Consider the following 15,937-nt stretch of genomic DNA (forward strand, 5'->3'; position numbering starts at 1 on the left):
GATGACAGCTGGGAGCAGTCCCAGCTCACTCACTCTCCACGTCTGTGCTCCAGATACCTGCCTGACAACCTTCACAAGGGAAAAGTGCTCCAACAAACCCATGGGTTTTTCCTTAAAAAGAAGCATGCATTCAACCCTTCCAGTGTCACCTCAAGAGAAGGTGCTGGGATGGAGCTGGATCCAAACAGCAACAGCTATTGTCAGTCCAGAGAAGAGGCTCCCTTTGACCCCCTGCCCTGCACTGCACTTCTTTAGGAACCTCTGGTTTCTAGGACCCTTCTTCTCCTGCGCCATATGGCACACCTTATCTGACAGCATCCCACCAGGGCTGGGAGAGCAGGGTGCGGGGAAAGCATGCGCTCCCCGTGAAGCTGTGGATCTGGAAGGATCCCATCTGTCCCCTTCAGAGACACGTGCCAGGGTGACACGTTGAAGCGACATGCTTTGCACAGGAGCCTGACTCTTCTGGCGAGCCGAGCGCTGCTGAACCCTTTCCACCCTTCCTCTCACACACACACGCTATTTCTGCAACACTGATGATGGCTTGTGTCTTCATTGGGAAAATGCCTCAGTCCTCAGCTGGGAGAGGAAAAAGTGATAAGCCAGTTTGTCATCTGTCTCCTGGCACTTCACACGACGAAGCAATCATGTCCCAAGGGCAACTGCTCCAACCAAACCTACCTCCCAGTCTGGGAGGGTGAAGGGACCCAGCATATGGCACAAATCTTCCAGCCATGAGTCAAAGCAGCGGCATAACTAAAAAGCCCTGATACTTGCCATCTCGTCCCAAGGCCCTCTGCCTCATCGTCCACCCCCACTGATGGCCACACAGTTCCCTGGCTCTGGAAAAACGAAGACAGCACACAGAGCAGAAGAAAAAACATGGTCTGGACATGGGTAGGACTGTGCTCCTAACAATAAGCAGCTATTTGCATGGGGAAGAATACTGCCCTTGTGGCAGGCTTCTGTCTCTACCAGTCGCTGATTGAAACTCAGAGCCAGCTGGGGTTGGGCTGCAGGCTCTGCTGACCCTCACCGCAGCTCAGACCCAAAGCATGCTCAGAGCAGCGGCCAGCAGCGAGACACAGGGTGCTGGAGGACAGGGCAGTCAAGGTAGTTTGCAGGCAGAGCACCTGTGAACACTACACAGCCAGGCAAGGAAGCAGAAGAGCCAAGCAAGGCAAAGCCAATTAAGGAGGTTAAATACACCCCAAATGTTGCAAAAAGAAACAGTTCTGCAGACGAGCGTCTTTGTCCAACCTGTTTTGGGTCCCTCTCCAAACATTTCCTTACCAGCCACAGACAGCCGTCCCTGATGAGCCAGAATCAACCTTAAGCCTCAGAGGATGCACCCATATCGGGTACTTAAATGACAGATCACATCAACTAGGAAAATGACTGCCAGCCTCCCCAATAAATGCAACAGAAGAAGCAGGGAACCCAAAGGAAAAAGACTTTTTACAGCTATTTCCCCCACCGCTCCCTAAAGGGAAAAGAAATTCTGGAGATGGGAAGCTACGCTTCAAGACATCTGTTCCCTTTGCTTTTACATCTATCACAGATGTCCTTAACACTTGGTGTAAAACAGGAGATACAAATATGAAAGCTTATATGAAAAAAACAATAGCTTCATACTTAATCTTTGTAAGAGATCAAGCTATTCCAGATATATTAATAAAAAAAGCTTCTTAACACATCGGAGATAGCTGCAAAAGAATAACCAAGCACAGTAAGAGTGAAGACAGGCAAGCCTAAATAAGACAGTGTCAAAAACAGTCAGTAATAAATTAACATGCCTCCATCCTGAAGACAAGAAGAGAGTGTTGCCACTAACAGCAAGGAGCATGCCAGCTCACGGCGCAGATACCCAGAGATATCCAGAAAACACTGTTCAAGCTGATACTTACCACAAACTTCTCGCCATTCTGCTCCACGTGCTTGTACGTGGGGATGGAGATGGGCACAGCTTGTTTTTCTGTGTAGTCATAGAATGACTGCCCCAAAGAGTCATCACTCGGATCAAGGTTATCTGCCTCATGGGGAGGCACTGACAACACTGTCAGAATTAACTCCTTCTCTCCTGCACGAATCAGGTCCACCACTTGCTTGTGTGTTGCTCCTTCAACATTCACTCCATTCCTGTGAAAGAGAAAGCAGAAAAGCCATAAGCAAGGCAGAGGTGACCACAGAGCCTTCAAACCACGCCAGGACCAGCCCAGAGATCCATCACATATCTGCTTCCCCTGAAAATCCCTCCAGCCTCAACTGCTCTGGTTGCTCCAGTTTCAATCTGGTCTGAACTTCACTCATTTTTCCTATTGATGATTTCTCAGGTTATTAGTTACTGAATTATGTTTAATGACTACAGACACAGCTAAAACTTCTTTAGAAGGTTCATGTACCCCCTTGAATATTTAAAACAAGTTTTGTGGTTTTCACCATTTCTCAATGATATGACATGGCATGTTCATACCCAGAAAGCAAGCCTTTTCCCATCAGCTAAAAGCAATTACAAGGAGACCAGAGAACTGGGGAAGAAAACACTGAATGCAAAATACATACTAGTCTGCTAGGGCAAAGCCCATCTCCTGATCCTCTACAGCTCCAAAACGTAAGTGGATTTCCCTAAATCTGAATTGAAGCTTCCATCTGAGCAAGAATGAGAAAGCAGGCAAGGAGGCTCAGAGAGCAAAGGTAAGCAATTTCAGAAGCTGGTGTTCCCATCTGCCAAGACACAGCACCCATGAGCACACCTGCTTCAGTGTGACATAAACGAGATGTGTGTTCGTTTCAGTTACTGCTAGGCAAACTGCTCTGCCTTGTCCCAAACAGCCCAGGAGCACTGCTGCAGCAAGTAACACGTTTCTGCTTCCTAAGCTGCTCCAACCTGATCACAAGAGCTCGTCCCAATTATGCCCAAAGCCCTCCAGGAGCCCCATGGAAGCTCTGAAGACCCAAGACATACCCAAGCCACCTCTAGAGCATTCCGGCCATTCGTGCTCTCCCTGCAAGCTCAGTTAACCATCACCTGGCTCTTGCTTTGCCCAGAAGATACAGACCAGACCTCAGCCAGCTTGGAAAAATGCTGGACCTATGACTTGATTTCAAAGCAGAGTGCTGTTAGGTTCTCTTCCAAATCTGGGAAAGGACAAGTCTGTTTTTCCTCCTGATAAAAGCTAAATTTAGTAGCGAGTCTCCATAAACTCGCAGTCATTGCAAGCGTCTCTGTGAAGAGTTTGGTATCCGAAACATTCCCTGTATAAACAGGAACAGGCAGAGCTTCACCCACCGCATCTCTACCAGTCAGCCTGGCTGCGCTCCTGCAAGGCTGCTGGAGAGCCCATGGACCATCGGAGACGACAGGTGCCCTTCACCTCTGCTTCCAGAGCAGCTGCTTGGGACGAGCCTGGAACAAACCAGCCAAGGAGTTTCGTGCCACTGCTGAAACACCGGCAACCATCCCTCAACCCCAATTTGTCTTCACTCACACCTAGGAATTTCTCCACCAGAAAACCCAACGTCACCCTTATTCTGCACTGCTGGCTATGGCCATTACCTGATGCTTCGGAGGAGTACAAGAGGAAGGCAGCCTGCACTTTCCCAGCCACGAGTCCTGACCATGCAGGGAGAGAAAATTACTCCTCCTGGCAAGTCAGCTACTCCTTCCCAGAGCCTGGGAACAGACTGTCATCATCTCGCCACCAAAGACATAGTACTGGTCACAGAATCATCCCAGCTTGCCTTAAATCAAGCACAGGATTTAGCTTTCAATCCCCAGCTCTCAAATGAAAGAGAACAGCTCTTACTGCTTCACATCAATCATTTTTTATTGAACTTTTACTTAGAAAAATCACCCTGAAAAGATCTGATCTTGACTTGCAAGTCTGGGTGAGAGATCCCACACTCTGAATCAAGTTTAAAAAAGCCCCAAGCGGTGCTTGTGAGCCAGAGGCAGTACTTGTGCTTTGCCAGGAGTTGGACAAAAAAGCTTTCCCCAGCTTGGACACTACCCACGGTTATCAGCCCTCTTAGAGCTCCCATATCATTTCAGGGAAGGGATAACCCTCGGATGCAGCCCCTGGGCTCTGTGCGATAAGAGTGCTCGAAGAGCTGTATGCAGCTTTTACAGCAACGAGGCTATTAAGTTCAGGAAGAGGGAGAATCCCCTCCTCACCAGCCAGCTCTTTCACAGGGCAGGAACATGGCCTCCCAAGCAGCAAATTTGGTCACAGAGGGCAGCCCTCATTACCGAGTCGAGCCATTAGCCACCAACATCGTCACACTAAAGTGACATTCGCATTTGTTCCACCTGACTGATGCTCACGTGCTGCTCACTTATCCCAGATCCCTTCCACTCGCCTAGAATAAACCCAACCTGCAAAGTCCTACAGCGCTGCTGCCCAAATATGATTTTTGGTGAATGGGGGTGAAAAGCCAGAGACTCCAGTCATGTGGAGAAGGCTGCTGTTTGCCTGCACCAGGAAGGACGGCAGGCCAAAAGGACTCTCCTCCATGCATCCCAGTCCCACACTGAAGAGAGAAGGACGAAGGCAGGGGAGTATAGTCACCATCCCACACTCGACCTCGAGCCCATCTCCAGCCAGTGACAGGCAGAGCTGCCTCCAGCTGGCAGCAGGGGCTTTTGGATGACCCAGACTGCAGGATGCCCCGCTTAGTCTGCAAAAGTCAAGGCTGGTTTCTAGTTACTCAGCCCCAGCTAGGCTGGAACTAGGTCCTCGGCTTAACTTCCCGTCAGCAAAGACCTCAGACACCGTGCTTTCCCTTCTGCCAGCAGACCGAGAACAAACACACTGCCGGCTTCCTCCTTTTCCTCTCCTTAGCCCCTGGTGACTTCTGCTGCCACCCATTTCCTTCCCAAGTCAACACCAAACCCTGGGAGGTGGCGAGGACAGGACCTGGGACTCCCGACAATAAGACTGCAATACACCATTTCATTCACAAAAACCCGGTAACACCCACTGCCAGCTCTCCATCGCTCCCAGCAGGTCTTTCTAAGATCAGATGCTGCTTTAATAGCAGCCCTACTCACCCCTTTGCTCTGCGGCGCAGTAGGAAGGAGCAGTCAGTACTGCAGGCGCAGGGGGCCGAAGGACTCGTACCTTTGCAATAAAGTCACCATAGCAACTCAGGCTGGAATCATCATTGATGAACCAACAAAGAAAAGGAATGGTAAATCATACGACATAGGCAAATCAGAGCAGCTGGCAAGGTGAGAGGAGCACAGCTGAACAACATGCTGTTTACACAGCCACAGACCTGTGGGTTCTGAGAGCTGAATGCACTTTTCCAGAGACAACGGGACACTCAGGTATTTTGCTCCTCAAGCTTCTGCCTCCATATGGAGTCAGAAAAAAAGATCCAGGCATTACCTTTACCCTTCCAGGGGACGCGCACGGTCCCAGAAGAGGGCTGCTGAGCTGACCACAGGGCTGGGTCCCTCCATACCTTACAGAAAGGATGTCCAGATACAAGAGTGGCGGATGACAACCAGATCCAATGAATCCTTCCCTCCACAAAGGAGGTACCGCAGATGGCAAACAGCTCTCTTCTGTGTGGGACGGGAAATAGAGCAGAACTCTGCTCATGGCAGAGCAAACTGCTGCAGGATAGAGACCGCAGCCGGGCACACGCAACCCCCAGCCAGGTCTGCCAGACTTCAGCAGCACTCAAAGAGCAACTTCCTCCAACAAATCACTTCTCTCGGCTGTCTGCCACCAAACGTGGATGTGGTTAAACCAGGAGCACGAGGTTCTGTCATGTTCCACTGCAGCACAGTGGGTGAGTCTTCTTCCCTCAGTGCCCAGCTTCCTCTTCGTCTCACTGGGGATGTGAGCTGCCTCGCAGGAAGGTTACCGCGGGAAAGCTCTTTACTGAGTAGGTAGAAGCGATGCTGGAGCTGTTCAGTGCGATGTTGGACTGGGCAATGTGGAGCCTTCTCATGCTGTCCCCCTGGCAGGGGCATCCCCACCTAAACAGGGCTGCAAGGGGCTCCCAAATGCTCTTGCCATCCCCCCAGTGAGCTGGGAAGAAGCTGTTTTCCTCCTGGTGCTGGGTAGGGTCGGTCTAGCTCAATACTCACCATGACTAAGGGCTCATGTTCGCTGAGCTGAGGACAACATAACCCCAAAGCACTCGTTACCACGTCTCTGACGGTAATAATCTCACCGCAGCAGAAGGAACACACGCCTGCACCGCAGTCCGCAGTCCACAGTCCAGCACGATGCCCAAGACACCTGCCAAGACAGGCCTGGGCTGAGACTCCGGACTGTGACCCGAGGCAGCCACATGCTTTGCTGCCCACTGACACCACTGCGAGGGCAGAAACCCTGGCACACGCGGGGAAAGATCAGGTGCCGCCAGCCTCGGCACTTGCCCATCAAGGGCTTGCCTGGTGCTATGGGGGAAGCCAACCTCTGGGAATTATAGCAGGTTACGCTTAACAAAAGATCTTTAGTCTGTGGTTCAGCAAGCTCCTGCCACAAAAAAATACATGCTGGGGGGCAGAGCAGACTGGTGTTTGTTCACCGTAATGAATTCAAAAGCTTCTCTGAGACTGAGTTTTCAAAGTACTAGGCCAAAGACAGTGAGCAGTGGCTGCAGGCTGGCACGGTCCCCTGGCTGGAAAGAGGATGAGCTGCTGAAGCACCCCGCTCGCTGCCCCAAACCTGAAGTCTCTGCCAGCACAGTGTGGAAAAGGTCTCACTCAGCAGCTATGTTTGAACCCAGGAACACCTATTGGCAAGTGTTCTCGGCAAGAACAGGAACTTCTGGCAAACACCAGGAGATCCTGAGGACAAAGCATGCAATTGACAAAGCAAAATTCCCCATCATGCCGATGCTAACGAGCAAGATCCCCAAGACACAGAGAAGAACATTTCACTTCTCCCATTTGTACACTGAATGACTCACGTTCTGCAAAGACTTCTTAAAATTTCCCAACTATCTGTCTGTCAAGAGATGACAAGGAAATTTACTGCAAGAAAGTCTGCAATAAGCTTCCTGGAGATTCAGACCACAGCCTGTCTTTGTGCTTCATTCAGGCAAAGTACCGACCCAGCTGACATACCATCCAAGGAAAAACACGCCAGAAACAACTCAAGTCATCTTTAAGGCTTTGCTTTTTAGCAGATGAGCACCCCTTCAGCCATCCCATGCTATCTGCAGGGCCACCATGGCAAAGCACAGGTCAGAGCTCTCCCACCATGGTGTGACAGAACCAGGCTGGCAAGAGCCTGGCCACGTAGATGTGGCCTTGGAAGTAAGGCTGGCAGCAGCTATTCACACCACAACTTCACATGTCACTTGTCTCTTAGTGGGGATGGGCTGCCAAGTCCCCATCTCCCCCACCCAGTGCTTTGCATCTTCCAGCTCCTGACACTTGGCTCAAAGCCCATCTGGCTCCAGCTCTGTCCAGGGCTGTACGTTAAGCCCATAAAATTCCGTATGTCACCAAGAAGCTCCCTGCGCTCCTGCCTCTTCTGTAACACAATAGTTCTCACGAATATTCAGCTGCAGGAGAGATTTTAAGTGCGGTGCTGAGACAACAGATTACTCTCTGCTCTGAGAAGGGCTGATGAAGGAATAAGAGTGCTGAAGATGAGATCCAGCAACAAGGGCAGTCACCACAGGGATCAGCAGCCTCCTTGGGAGAGGCTCTGGAAATAAAGATGAACAGCTAATGAGCTTACTGGACACAGTAGCGTGGGACAGCTTCTCCAGGCTTGCCATAGCAGCTGCAGAAATGGGCGCTTCATCATCTTCATCCCTCTCCTTTCTCAAATCCAGCTAATGCCAAACACCAAAGCAGCTCCACACGACACTACCACCAATGCCTTATGGGCTGCATTTGCAAAGGGGCAGCCACTGCAACGGTGCTGGCTCCCTTCCACCGCTCCTCAGGAGAGCAACGTATTCGCCAGACCAATCCACAGCTGCTTTAACAGACCCAGCAACTTGCAGCTTATCCCAGAGGAGTGTTAAGTTTCTCAGTTGCACGATACACCCGAGACCATTCAAGCTAAACGGTTTCCCCAACAGGCCGTGCGTTTCCCCCACTCCAGCCCTGAACTGCTCAGTCCCCAAAGCCAGACAGCTGCGAGCACAAGCCTTCCTAAAACTGAACCATGCCAGGGCTGTTCAGCTGAGGCTGAAGCAGTATTTCCCCATTTCTAATCACCCAAAAGAAGGGAAGCCAGCCTTCCTCTTCTACAGCTAAGAAATCCAGACTCTGTCCAATATTATTCCACACAGATAAAAAGAACCCACGAAGACACTAACAAGTGCAATTCCAGTGACCTTTCCTATTGCTCTTACATGGGAGAGACTAGAAGAAGGTTGAGATAATTACCATTTTCACAGAAGCCTCTTACAACATTTTAAGGAAGTTTTAACGTCCCTGTGCATATTGACATGCTTTGCTCTTGCAAACAGTGCAACTGCCATTCACCCACTCCAATCATGAAAGCAATGATTCCTTGCAAATTACTACTTCTGAAACACCCTGAAAGAAGACAAAGAATGTTAACATTTCAGAAGGTTAAAAACTAACTACTACTGAAAAGCAAACAAGCACTGACTCAATAGGTGGAAAGCTCTTAGTCTTGCTAAAAAAGGAACAACATTTTGGATGCTTCAGAAACCAAGTCTGTATCAAATCCACCCTGGAAACTCAGGAGCAGTTAACAGCAATCAGCTTCTACACTAGCAATAGGAGACACAATCTAGGTCAAGGCCTCCTTGGGTTTTCCTTCCCTGAACCATCAGCAAAACCACCCTGAGAAGACCAGAGATGGACAGGGCTGCTAGACCACAAGCCCCGGTGCTAGCACAGAGCTGAACTTTTAAGCATAACCTTTCTGACCAACATCAAAGCAATGATTCTTATCTGTTCTTTTTGTAGACCCAGATTCTCCTCCAGCTCTGTTCAAGCTGCTGACCACCAAGTTCAAGCCTGTGACAGTGGCTTTGGTTTCCCAGCAGCGCCCTTTCGCAGAGCTCCGAGCGACATCAGTGAGGCCCTGAGGACTCTGCAGACCACTCGCTGAAAACCACTGTCATGAGACGCTCCTCCAGAGATGTCAGTGAAGAGCCCGGCAGGGTCTCACGCTCCAGCTCTTTGAAACAGCATCCCAGTCTAACAGCAGCCTGGAGTATGGGTGTTCACGAGGCCTCTCAATGTTTCAGTCTGCAGCTCGCATTTTGCAAGCACAGGTTTGAATCCCAGTAAAAGGAAACTCTCCCCCTGCCTTACCATTTTGTCCGTCGCTGCTTCCTCAGTGCTCAGACTGGTGAGCAAGGAAGGGTAACTATAGGTACAAAAAAGCCACCGCAAGACGCCAGGCACCAACGTCCAGCACATCCCCAGCAGCTCTTCCCCATCAGGAGAGGGGCGGACGCTTCCACTGAGCCCACGGAGTCTGACCCATTTGCTTCATTATCTCAAGACGAACAAAGCAGGAGCAGAGAGCACAGGTGGCAGAAATGGGTTTAAATTTCTCCAGCTTCAGTCATCGTGCCCATTCCTAGGCACCTATAGAGTTCTGTTTAAGTATACTGCAAAGTGTTAAACCAGGGTAGATAAAAAGGCTCTCGCGTATATCTAATTGTACACTGAACGGAAAACCCAGCACACGAGGGTTCTTCATTTACCCACTGCTGTTATCTCTCAAGAAAGAAAAGACACATTTGCAGTTTTTCACTCCAACAGCCAACGCCAGCCTTATTGAGCACACCAAGCACAGGCTGAAAGGCGCAGTCGGGAGACCCGAATTATTCCCAATTCTAATCTACAGCCTTAACCAGGCAAATCCACTCCGCCTCCTGTGCTTCAGCGGCCCTGTTTGTAAGAGGGGGAGAGATGCTGACCCACAGTAAAATGCTTGGAAAACACGTGCAGGAAAGCAAGGGATGGAACCTGGAAAGGTTGGGGTGAATTCAGGAACACTACCGGGAAGACGGTGTGTTTAGAGGTGGGTGAAGGAAAGACATCTATCAGCTGGTGATTAGAGGGTTTTTAGGTTTGCCAGGCTGCAAGCCAAACTCAACATGTTTCACGAGTTCCTATTGCTGCAACCACAGCAGAACAACAACCCACCTCTGAATCAGCCAGGGGGCCATGCATCCCCATGTCTTCCACCTTCTCACCATCCAGGTATGTAAGATAAAGCTTCCAACACTGATTCAATCCACTTCCTAAACTGTCTGAGGTTAAGGAAAGAGACACCCTTAAAAACTTTGGCCAAGGTAAGGCCTGCTGACCACTTCGTAAGGTGATTTTCTGGCAGCGTACCCTTTGTGCAAGCAACAAAATTCTGTGAATAAGCAGAGCACACCGCTGCTGCCTCCCTTTTACAGACCATTCTGGAATTTTCCAAAGCAGAACCAGCTTTTTATGTCCCAAGTCAATACACAAAATTAGACTTTAGACCAAGAAGAGATAAAGAGTTTAATCTCCTGAGGGAAACACCTTTACCCCGCAAACTGGAGTCGCTCCCCATGAGGGTTAGGAAGAAGCCCTCTCCGTCGGGGGTTATTCCATCAAGACCTGTATCAAGGCGTATGACACTTTCCCTCAAAGCAGAAGGTACTGTAACCATTTCAGACATTTCTGACACAGGAATGAGTGATGGAGACCAATTCTCTGGTCTGGTGGAGTACAGCACCCCCCTACCCTCGCAACCATGCCTAGATCAGACCAGGTTTCTGCTGCACACAGTTCAACGATATTGAGAACAGATCCCTTCTTTATCTGTTCAATTATTTTTGAGCGAGCTTCCCTGCTAGCAGAGCAAACGCTAGTGAGATTTTCTTCCCTGTCAAGATTAGTTATGATTGTCATTCAGGGTGATAATCAAGAACTAAATTAGCTTTCATTGTCTGTCTCCAATGCCCTCAACACCCACAAACACAAAACCAGCTAAGAAGATTAGAGAGCATGCCATAGCTACATTGCAAAACCAGCCTTTGAAAGCAAGAGGTCTGAGCTAGATGCTAGATACAGGAGCGTCACGCAGTGAAGGATGGCAATAAAGGACTTTGTAGTGAGGACAGGACTCTAAGTAAACCCTTCAGACAACACTCTAAACATCCTTTGGTTTTGGATGAGGACTGAGAAGCAGGTTGTGCACCTGGAAAACCACACTCCCGTCACTGCAGCTGGAGCCCTCAGCCATGCAGGGATGGAAGGTCTGGGGGTCTTCCAGCACCACACATGTCCAGAGCGAGCTGGGGAAGAGATGTCTGTGGGGTCTGTCACCCCACAAGTTACCACGTGCTAAATACCCCATTACTCTGCAGCAACAGCCTCAGTAATTCCATCAAGGCCATGCAGTGGAAGAATCTCATCTCTCAGGCTCTTGCTCCAAAAAACTCTCTCCCAGGCCAGTTTGCTTGGAGTTGCAGGAGGTGGAAACAAAGTCCTGCTTGGAAATAAACAGCCTGTTCAGAGAACACCTAACCTGCATGTGCTTTCAGCACTCAAACACGACATGAGATCTGCAAAGATGCCGAGCAGTCAGCAGTTCCTCCCGAAGCCCCATCACCCAGCTCCAGACCCACAGCCCGGCCTTCAGCAAGTTCACTGCAACTGCCAAACCAGCTGTGGGTCCTGTGGGCAGATGAACTGGGCGCCGGGGCCAGGGTCACTGTGCTGGGGAGGTGGCGGCAGCGGCAGATGGGCCCCGTGCCTCCCAGGGAACCCCACCCCCACCATTGTGTGCAGGGTGCTGCTGTGGAAAGGAAGGGAAATCAGAGCTATTTTTGGAGTCTTGTTTTATTGTTTTCTACTCCAAGTCACAACCGTGCTAAGATTTACTTGCAGGAGTTGGATTTTAATAGACCCAGGGAGAACGAGCGTCCTCTTGGCAGAGTGTGCAGAGACACAGGGACTTCACACCGCCAAAATGTGGCTGGTACTGCGTAATATTTTTCAGGCGGATTTATGCAGCCAGGTTAACAAAAGCAATAGCCGATACTGGAAAAGGGTGAGAGCCAATCTGGCAGTACTACAAGAAGATACGTGTGCAAATTAAAAGTGACTTCTCCTGGGAGATGAGAAGTGGCAGATAACGCAATAGGAAATCCCCCATCCTTCCAGCCGCAGTTGCTCCCTGCCCTGTGGAATGGGAAGCCATGGGTCCAGAGAGCCACAAACAAAAACCCCTCGTGCCACCTCATTAACTGTTGTTATCTGCAGGCCTTAACTCTTTCAAACACCGCTGCGGGGTTTGGCAACAGACTAAAGATCGGGCCTTCGCCTCGCGTTGGCCAAGACGCTAGGGACCGAACCCCGATTCCAGCACCGGCCTCAAAACCCACCTCTGATTTCAAACATGACATTTTAAGTGTTTCCCCACAGCGGGCAAAAGGGAGAATTTTAGTTTGGCACCTTGCAAGGCATATGAAAACATTTCCCCTCAGTCAATAAACGTTGTTCTCTCAAGTAGATCTTCCAGGTGCAGAATTCACCCCCCGAACAGTTCTTCTGCACAGAAAAAAATCAAAGCGTAAAGTATTTGGGTCACACGGGAGAGAGCCAAATCCCAACAGCAAGCTTTCTGCAGGGCACGGCCAGCTCTCTAGCCACGGGCTAGTCAGAACAGATCTTCTCTGCTGGGCCCAGACACATGCTGTTGTCCTTCACACACTGCAGCCTGCAAAGACTGGCAGCAAAGCATTCCTGCTGCTGTGAAATCCCTGTAATTAATAAGTAATTGAACTTAACCAACTCAGCATGAAGTACAAATACGTAAGGATCAGGAGGTATCGCACAGCTCAGCACGGGCAGAACCAACCCCAAGAACCACAAGACGAAGGGGAACATGCTGAGAAAAATACACCTCAACAGGCTGAGGCTACAGAAAGCCCTGAAAGAGATTTAACCGATGTCAGTCCGCAAACATGGGCTCAAAGTCTAAGGGTTTTTTTTTTTTTGGGGGAGGAGGGGGGAAGATCAGTTTCAAGACAGCTGAAGCATTCCCACGGAAAGATGTTTTCAGGCTCACATTACGATTCTTGCTGTCGAGAAATAGCTCCTGCACAGCCCTGGACAACCTGCGGTCCCAGTGACCAAGAGGACAAAAAACCAAGCAGCCAGTCCCATCCCTGAGCACGCATTTCCACATCTGTCGCCTTCTGCAAAGCTGCATGGCTGCGGGGTGGAAGGCAGGCCACCAACTCCAGAGAGCATCCCTGTCTCATCCCAAAGGGGGTTTTTTTTTTGTCCCCCTCCTTGCCCAGCCATGCCTGCAGCAGCAATCCTGCCATGTCAGATCTCCTCCTCTCTCCACAAGCATTCCCCTGCCCTCCCCAGGAGGGTCTCCACGTTGAAGACTGAGGGTCCCACTCACTGGAAGAGGGTTTGCACCCTTGCACACCTCATGCTGGCCCATGCCGGCTCTCTGTGAGGGCACCCACGAGCTCACGCAGCCCAGTACCTGTTTGTGCCAGCCACAGGCCCTTCCCTCTGCTCTCCCCCCTGGAGACTTTCTCAGGGTGAGCTCCCCCTTCCTTCCAGCTACCTCCTTTCACACGTCCTAACCTACTTCCCCTCCTTACCAGGGATCTCTCCTGGGAACAGCTTTTCTCCAGGAGCTCAGTGCCACCCCAGGCAAATTCCCCACTGTATCCACCCCCTTCCCAGCCAGGAAGGCAGAAACATGGATACAGCTCCTACAGGTATTTCTGCTGCTTGTGAGTCCTTCCTGCTCTGCAATCCAAAGGATGCCCCCAAAAACAACGGCGGGGGGAGAATCTCCCCAGGGATGAGCTAGTGAAGGGGATGCCCTGATTCACCCTCCAAGGGAGGGGCTCTTTCCTGCAGCTGTGACCCTCAATCCCTCCACACAGAAGGGGATCCTCTAAAGAACCCCCTGAAAAATGAGTGCCTCACCTTCAAGGAGATGGAGGCTGTGTCCCTCCACCCCCAAAGGGGTCCCCCAAAGCCCTCAGGAAGGACAATGCTGATCCGCATCCCCCTGTAAGAAGAGGTACCCTAAAACCCTCAATGAGGGGATGAAGGCAGCCAGCCACACCCCTCTTTGCATAAAGGGGTCCCTGAGGATGAGAGGCTGGCTCATAAGGGGTCCCCAAAGCCCCTAGTGAAGGGAGGCTGGACCCCCTAAGGGCTTCCAGTGAGAGGAACTTGGGCCAGCCCCCCCAGTAAGGGTTCCCCCAAGCCCCCAGTGAGAGACCAGACCAGGCCCCCTCATCAGGGGCCCCCAAGCATCTGGGCAGACTAACACAGCTCCTCACAGGAGCCCCCCCTAGGGGCCCCCCAAAGCCCCTGAGGAGAGTAGAACAAACCAGCCTCCCCAAGCCCCTGGTGTGGTCCAGCCACCCCCACAAGCCCCCCCACATGCGCAACGAGGAGAAGCCGGCCTAGCCCCCCATTACAGGCTCTCATAAGACCCCCTCCAAGCTCCCAGCCAGGCTCAGCCCCTCCTCACGACTCTCCCAGCGAGACTCAGCCCTCCCCCCCCAAAGGATGCCTCAATCCCCCGGCCAGGCTCAGCCCCCTCAGGACTCCCCCCAAAGCCCCCAGCGAGAGGAATACACCCCCTCAGCCCCCCCCGAGGCTCAGCCCTCCCGCAGCGGAGGGGGCGGCAGCGGGGCGGGGGCGGGCAGCCCCCCACGCCGAGCCGGGCTGGGCAGGGTGGGCGGCAGCGGGGCGGCGGCCCCCCCGTACTCACACCTCCAGGATGCGGTCCCCCTTGCGCACCCCAGCGCGGTCGGCCGCCCCGCCGCCGAGCACGGCGCTGACATGCTGCAGCGGGGCGTAGAGCTCGCCGTTGATGCTCCGTAGCTGGCCGCCCTCGCTCACTTGACCGCGTACGTTAAAGCCGTAGCCGGACTCCGACTTGACGATACGGACTACGCGGGGGCCGCCCGGCCCCGCCGGGGCCCCCTCACCGCCGCCGTTCCGGTGCGGCGCCGCCGCCGAGCGCGGCAGCCCTTCACCCTCCTCGTCCGCCATCTTGGCGAGCAGCGCCCGGCCGGCCCGTCACGCGACCACCGCCGCGCCAGCCACCGTAGGACACCGCCCCCACCGCCTCTGAGGGGGGACGACGGGAAATGTAGTCCCGAGGCACTCCCTACCCGCGGGCGCGGGGGACGCTGGGGAATGTAGTCCGGCACAGCGGGAGCGAGGCCTTCTGGGAGTTGTAGTGCCGCGCCTCCGAGGCAACGGGGGGGGGTGGGGGGGGCGCTGTGCCCGGCGGCGCCGTTCCGTGATGTCACTGCTGTGACGTCATGCGGCCTCATAAGGCAACAGGTGGCAGAGAGGCCTTACCACAGGGCTGGGGGCCAGGCCTTGGGCCAGGCCTCACTGCCAGGCCCAGGGGGCCCACAGGCCTCGCCAGCACCCCAGCCCCGAGGGAGCATGGGGCAGGGGAGGCCCCTGTCCCCAGGGAGGACATGCACCCCGGCAGGCCCACGCTCTCTTTGCCCCCACTTCCACCACAGCAGGGGCCCCGGCTACCACAGAAGTGGGTGGCACAGGCCACTGTGTGGAGCAGGAGCACCAGGGAGGCACCGAAATGATGCAGGCTCGGGCCCAGAGCCCAAGTCAGCCCCCGTGAGGGGGGCTCTCCAAAGCCCTTGGAGATGTGCCATGGGGGTGGCAGAAGTGGAGCAGCTCTGGTTCTGAATCAGAAAGCCACATCTCAACCCGGGCCTGGCCACCTTCCCCTCAGGCACTGGGGACAGATTGCGTGGAGAGGGCAGCCATAGGGGACTGTTGAACTCCAAGCCAGAAGCAGCCAGCTGAGCCCCTGGCCTTCACCACCACCAGAGTCAGTGCTGACGGTGTTGGGCACAGCATCAGCTCACTCCTGTAGAGCACAGGAGAGGGACGTTTGTCAAACTCGGCCATACCAGCAAGAGGAAAAAAAAGGGGGGGGCACACAGCCACCTCAAGAAG

General features: G+C 52.6%; 1 protein-coding gene across 3 annotated transcripts in view; it reads right to left on the minus strand.

Annotated features, from left to right (window-relative positions):
* The window catches only part of SNX27 (sorting nexin 27), a 35,560-nt gene extending 20,558 nt beyond the window's left edge, over positions 1 to 15,002 (minus strand). For 2 of the 3 annotated variants that reach the window (XM_075040671.1, XM_075040670.1), the window contains exons 1-2: positions 14,709 to 15,002; positions 1,908 to 2,139 (exon numbers count right to left, since the gene is read on the minus strand). In XM_075040671.1, the coding sequence (XP_074896772.1) occupies positions 1,908 to 2,139; positions 14,709 to 14,992 (516 nt within the window). In that variant the 5' untranslated portion in view covers positions 14,993 to 15,002. Of the gene's footprint in view, positions 1 to 1,907; positions 2,140 to 5,050; positions 5,070 to 14,708 lie in introns of those variants that run through there. The other variant, XM_075040673.1, reaches the window with a different exon arrangement.
* Positions 15,003 to 15,937: the final 935 nt, after the last annotated feature.

This window comes from Buteo buteo, chromosome 11 (genome assembly GCF_964188355.1).
Source record: "Buteo buteo chromosome 11, bButBut1.hap1.1, whole genome shotgun sequence".
Taxonomy (NCBI): Eukaryota; Metazoa; Chordata; class Aves; order Accipitriformes; family Accipitridae; genus Buteo; species Buteo buteo.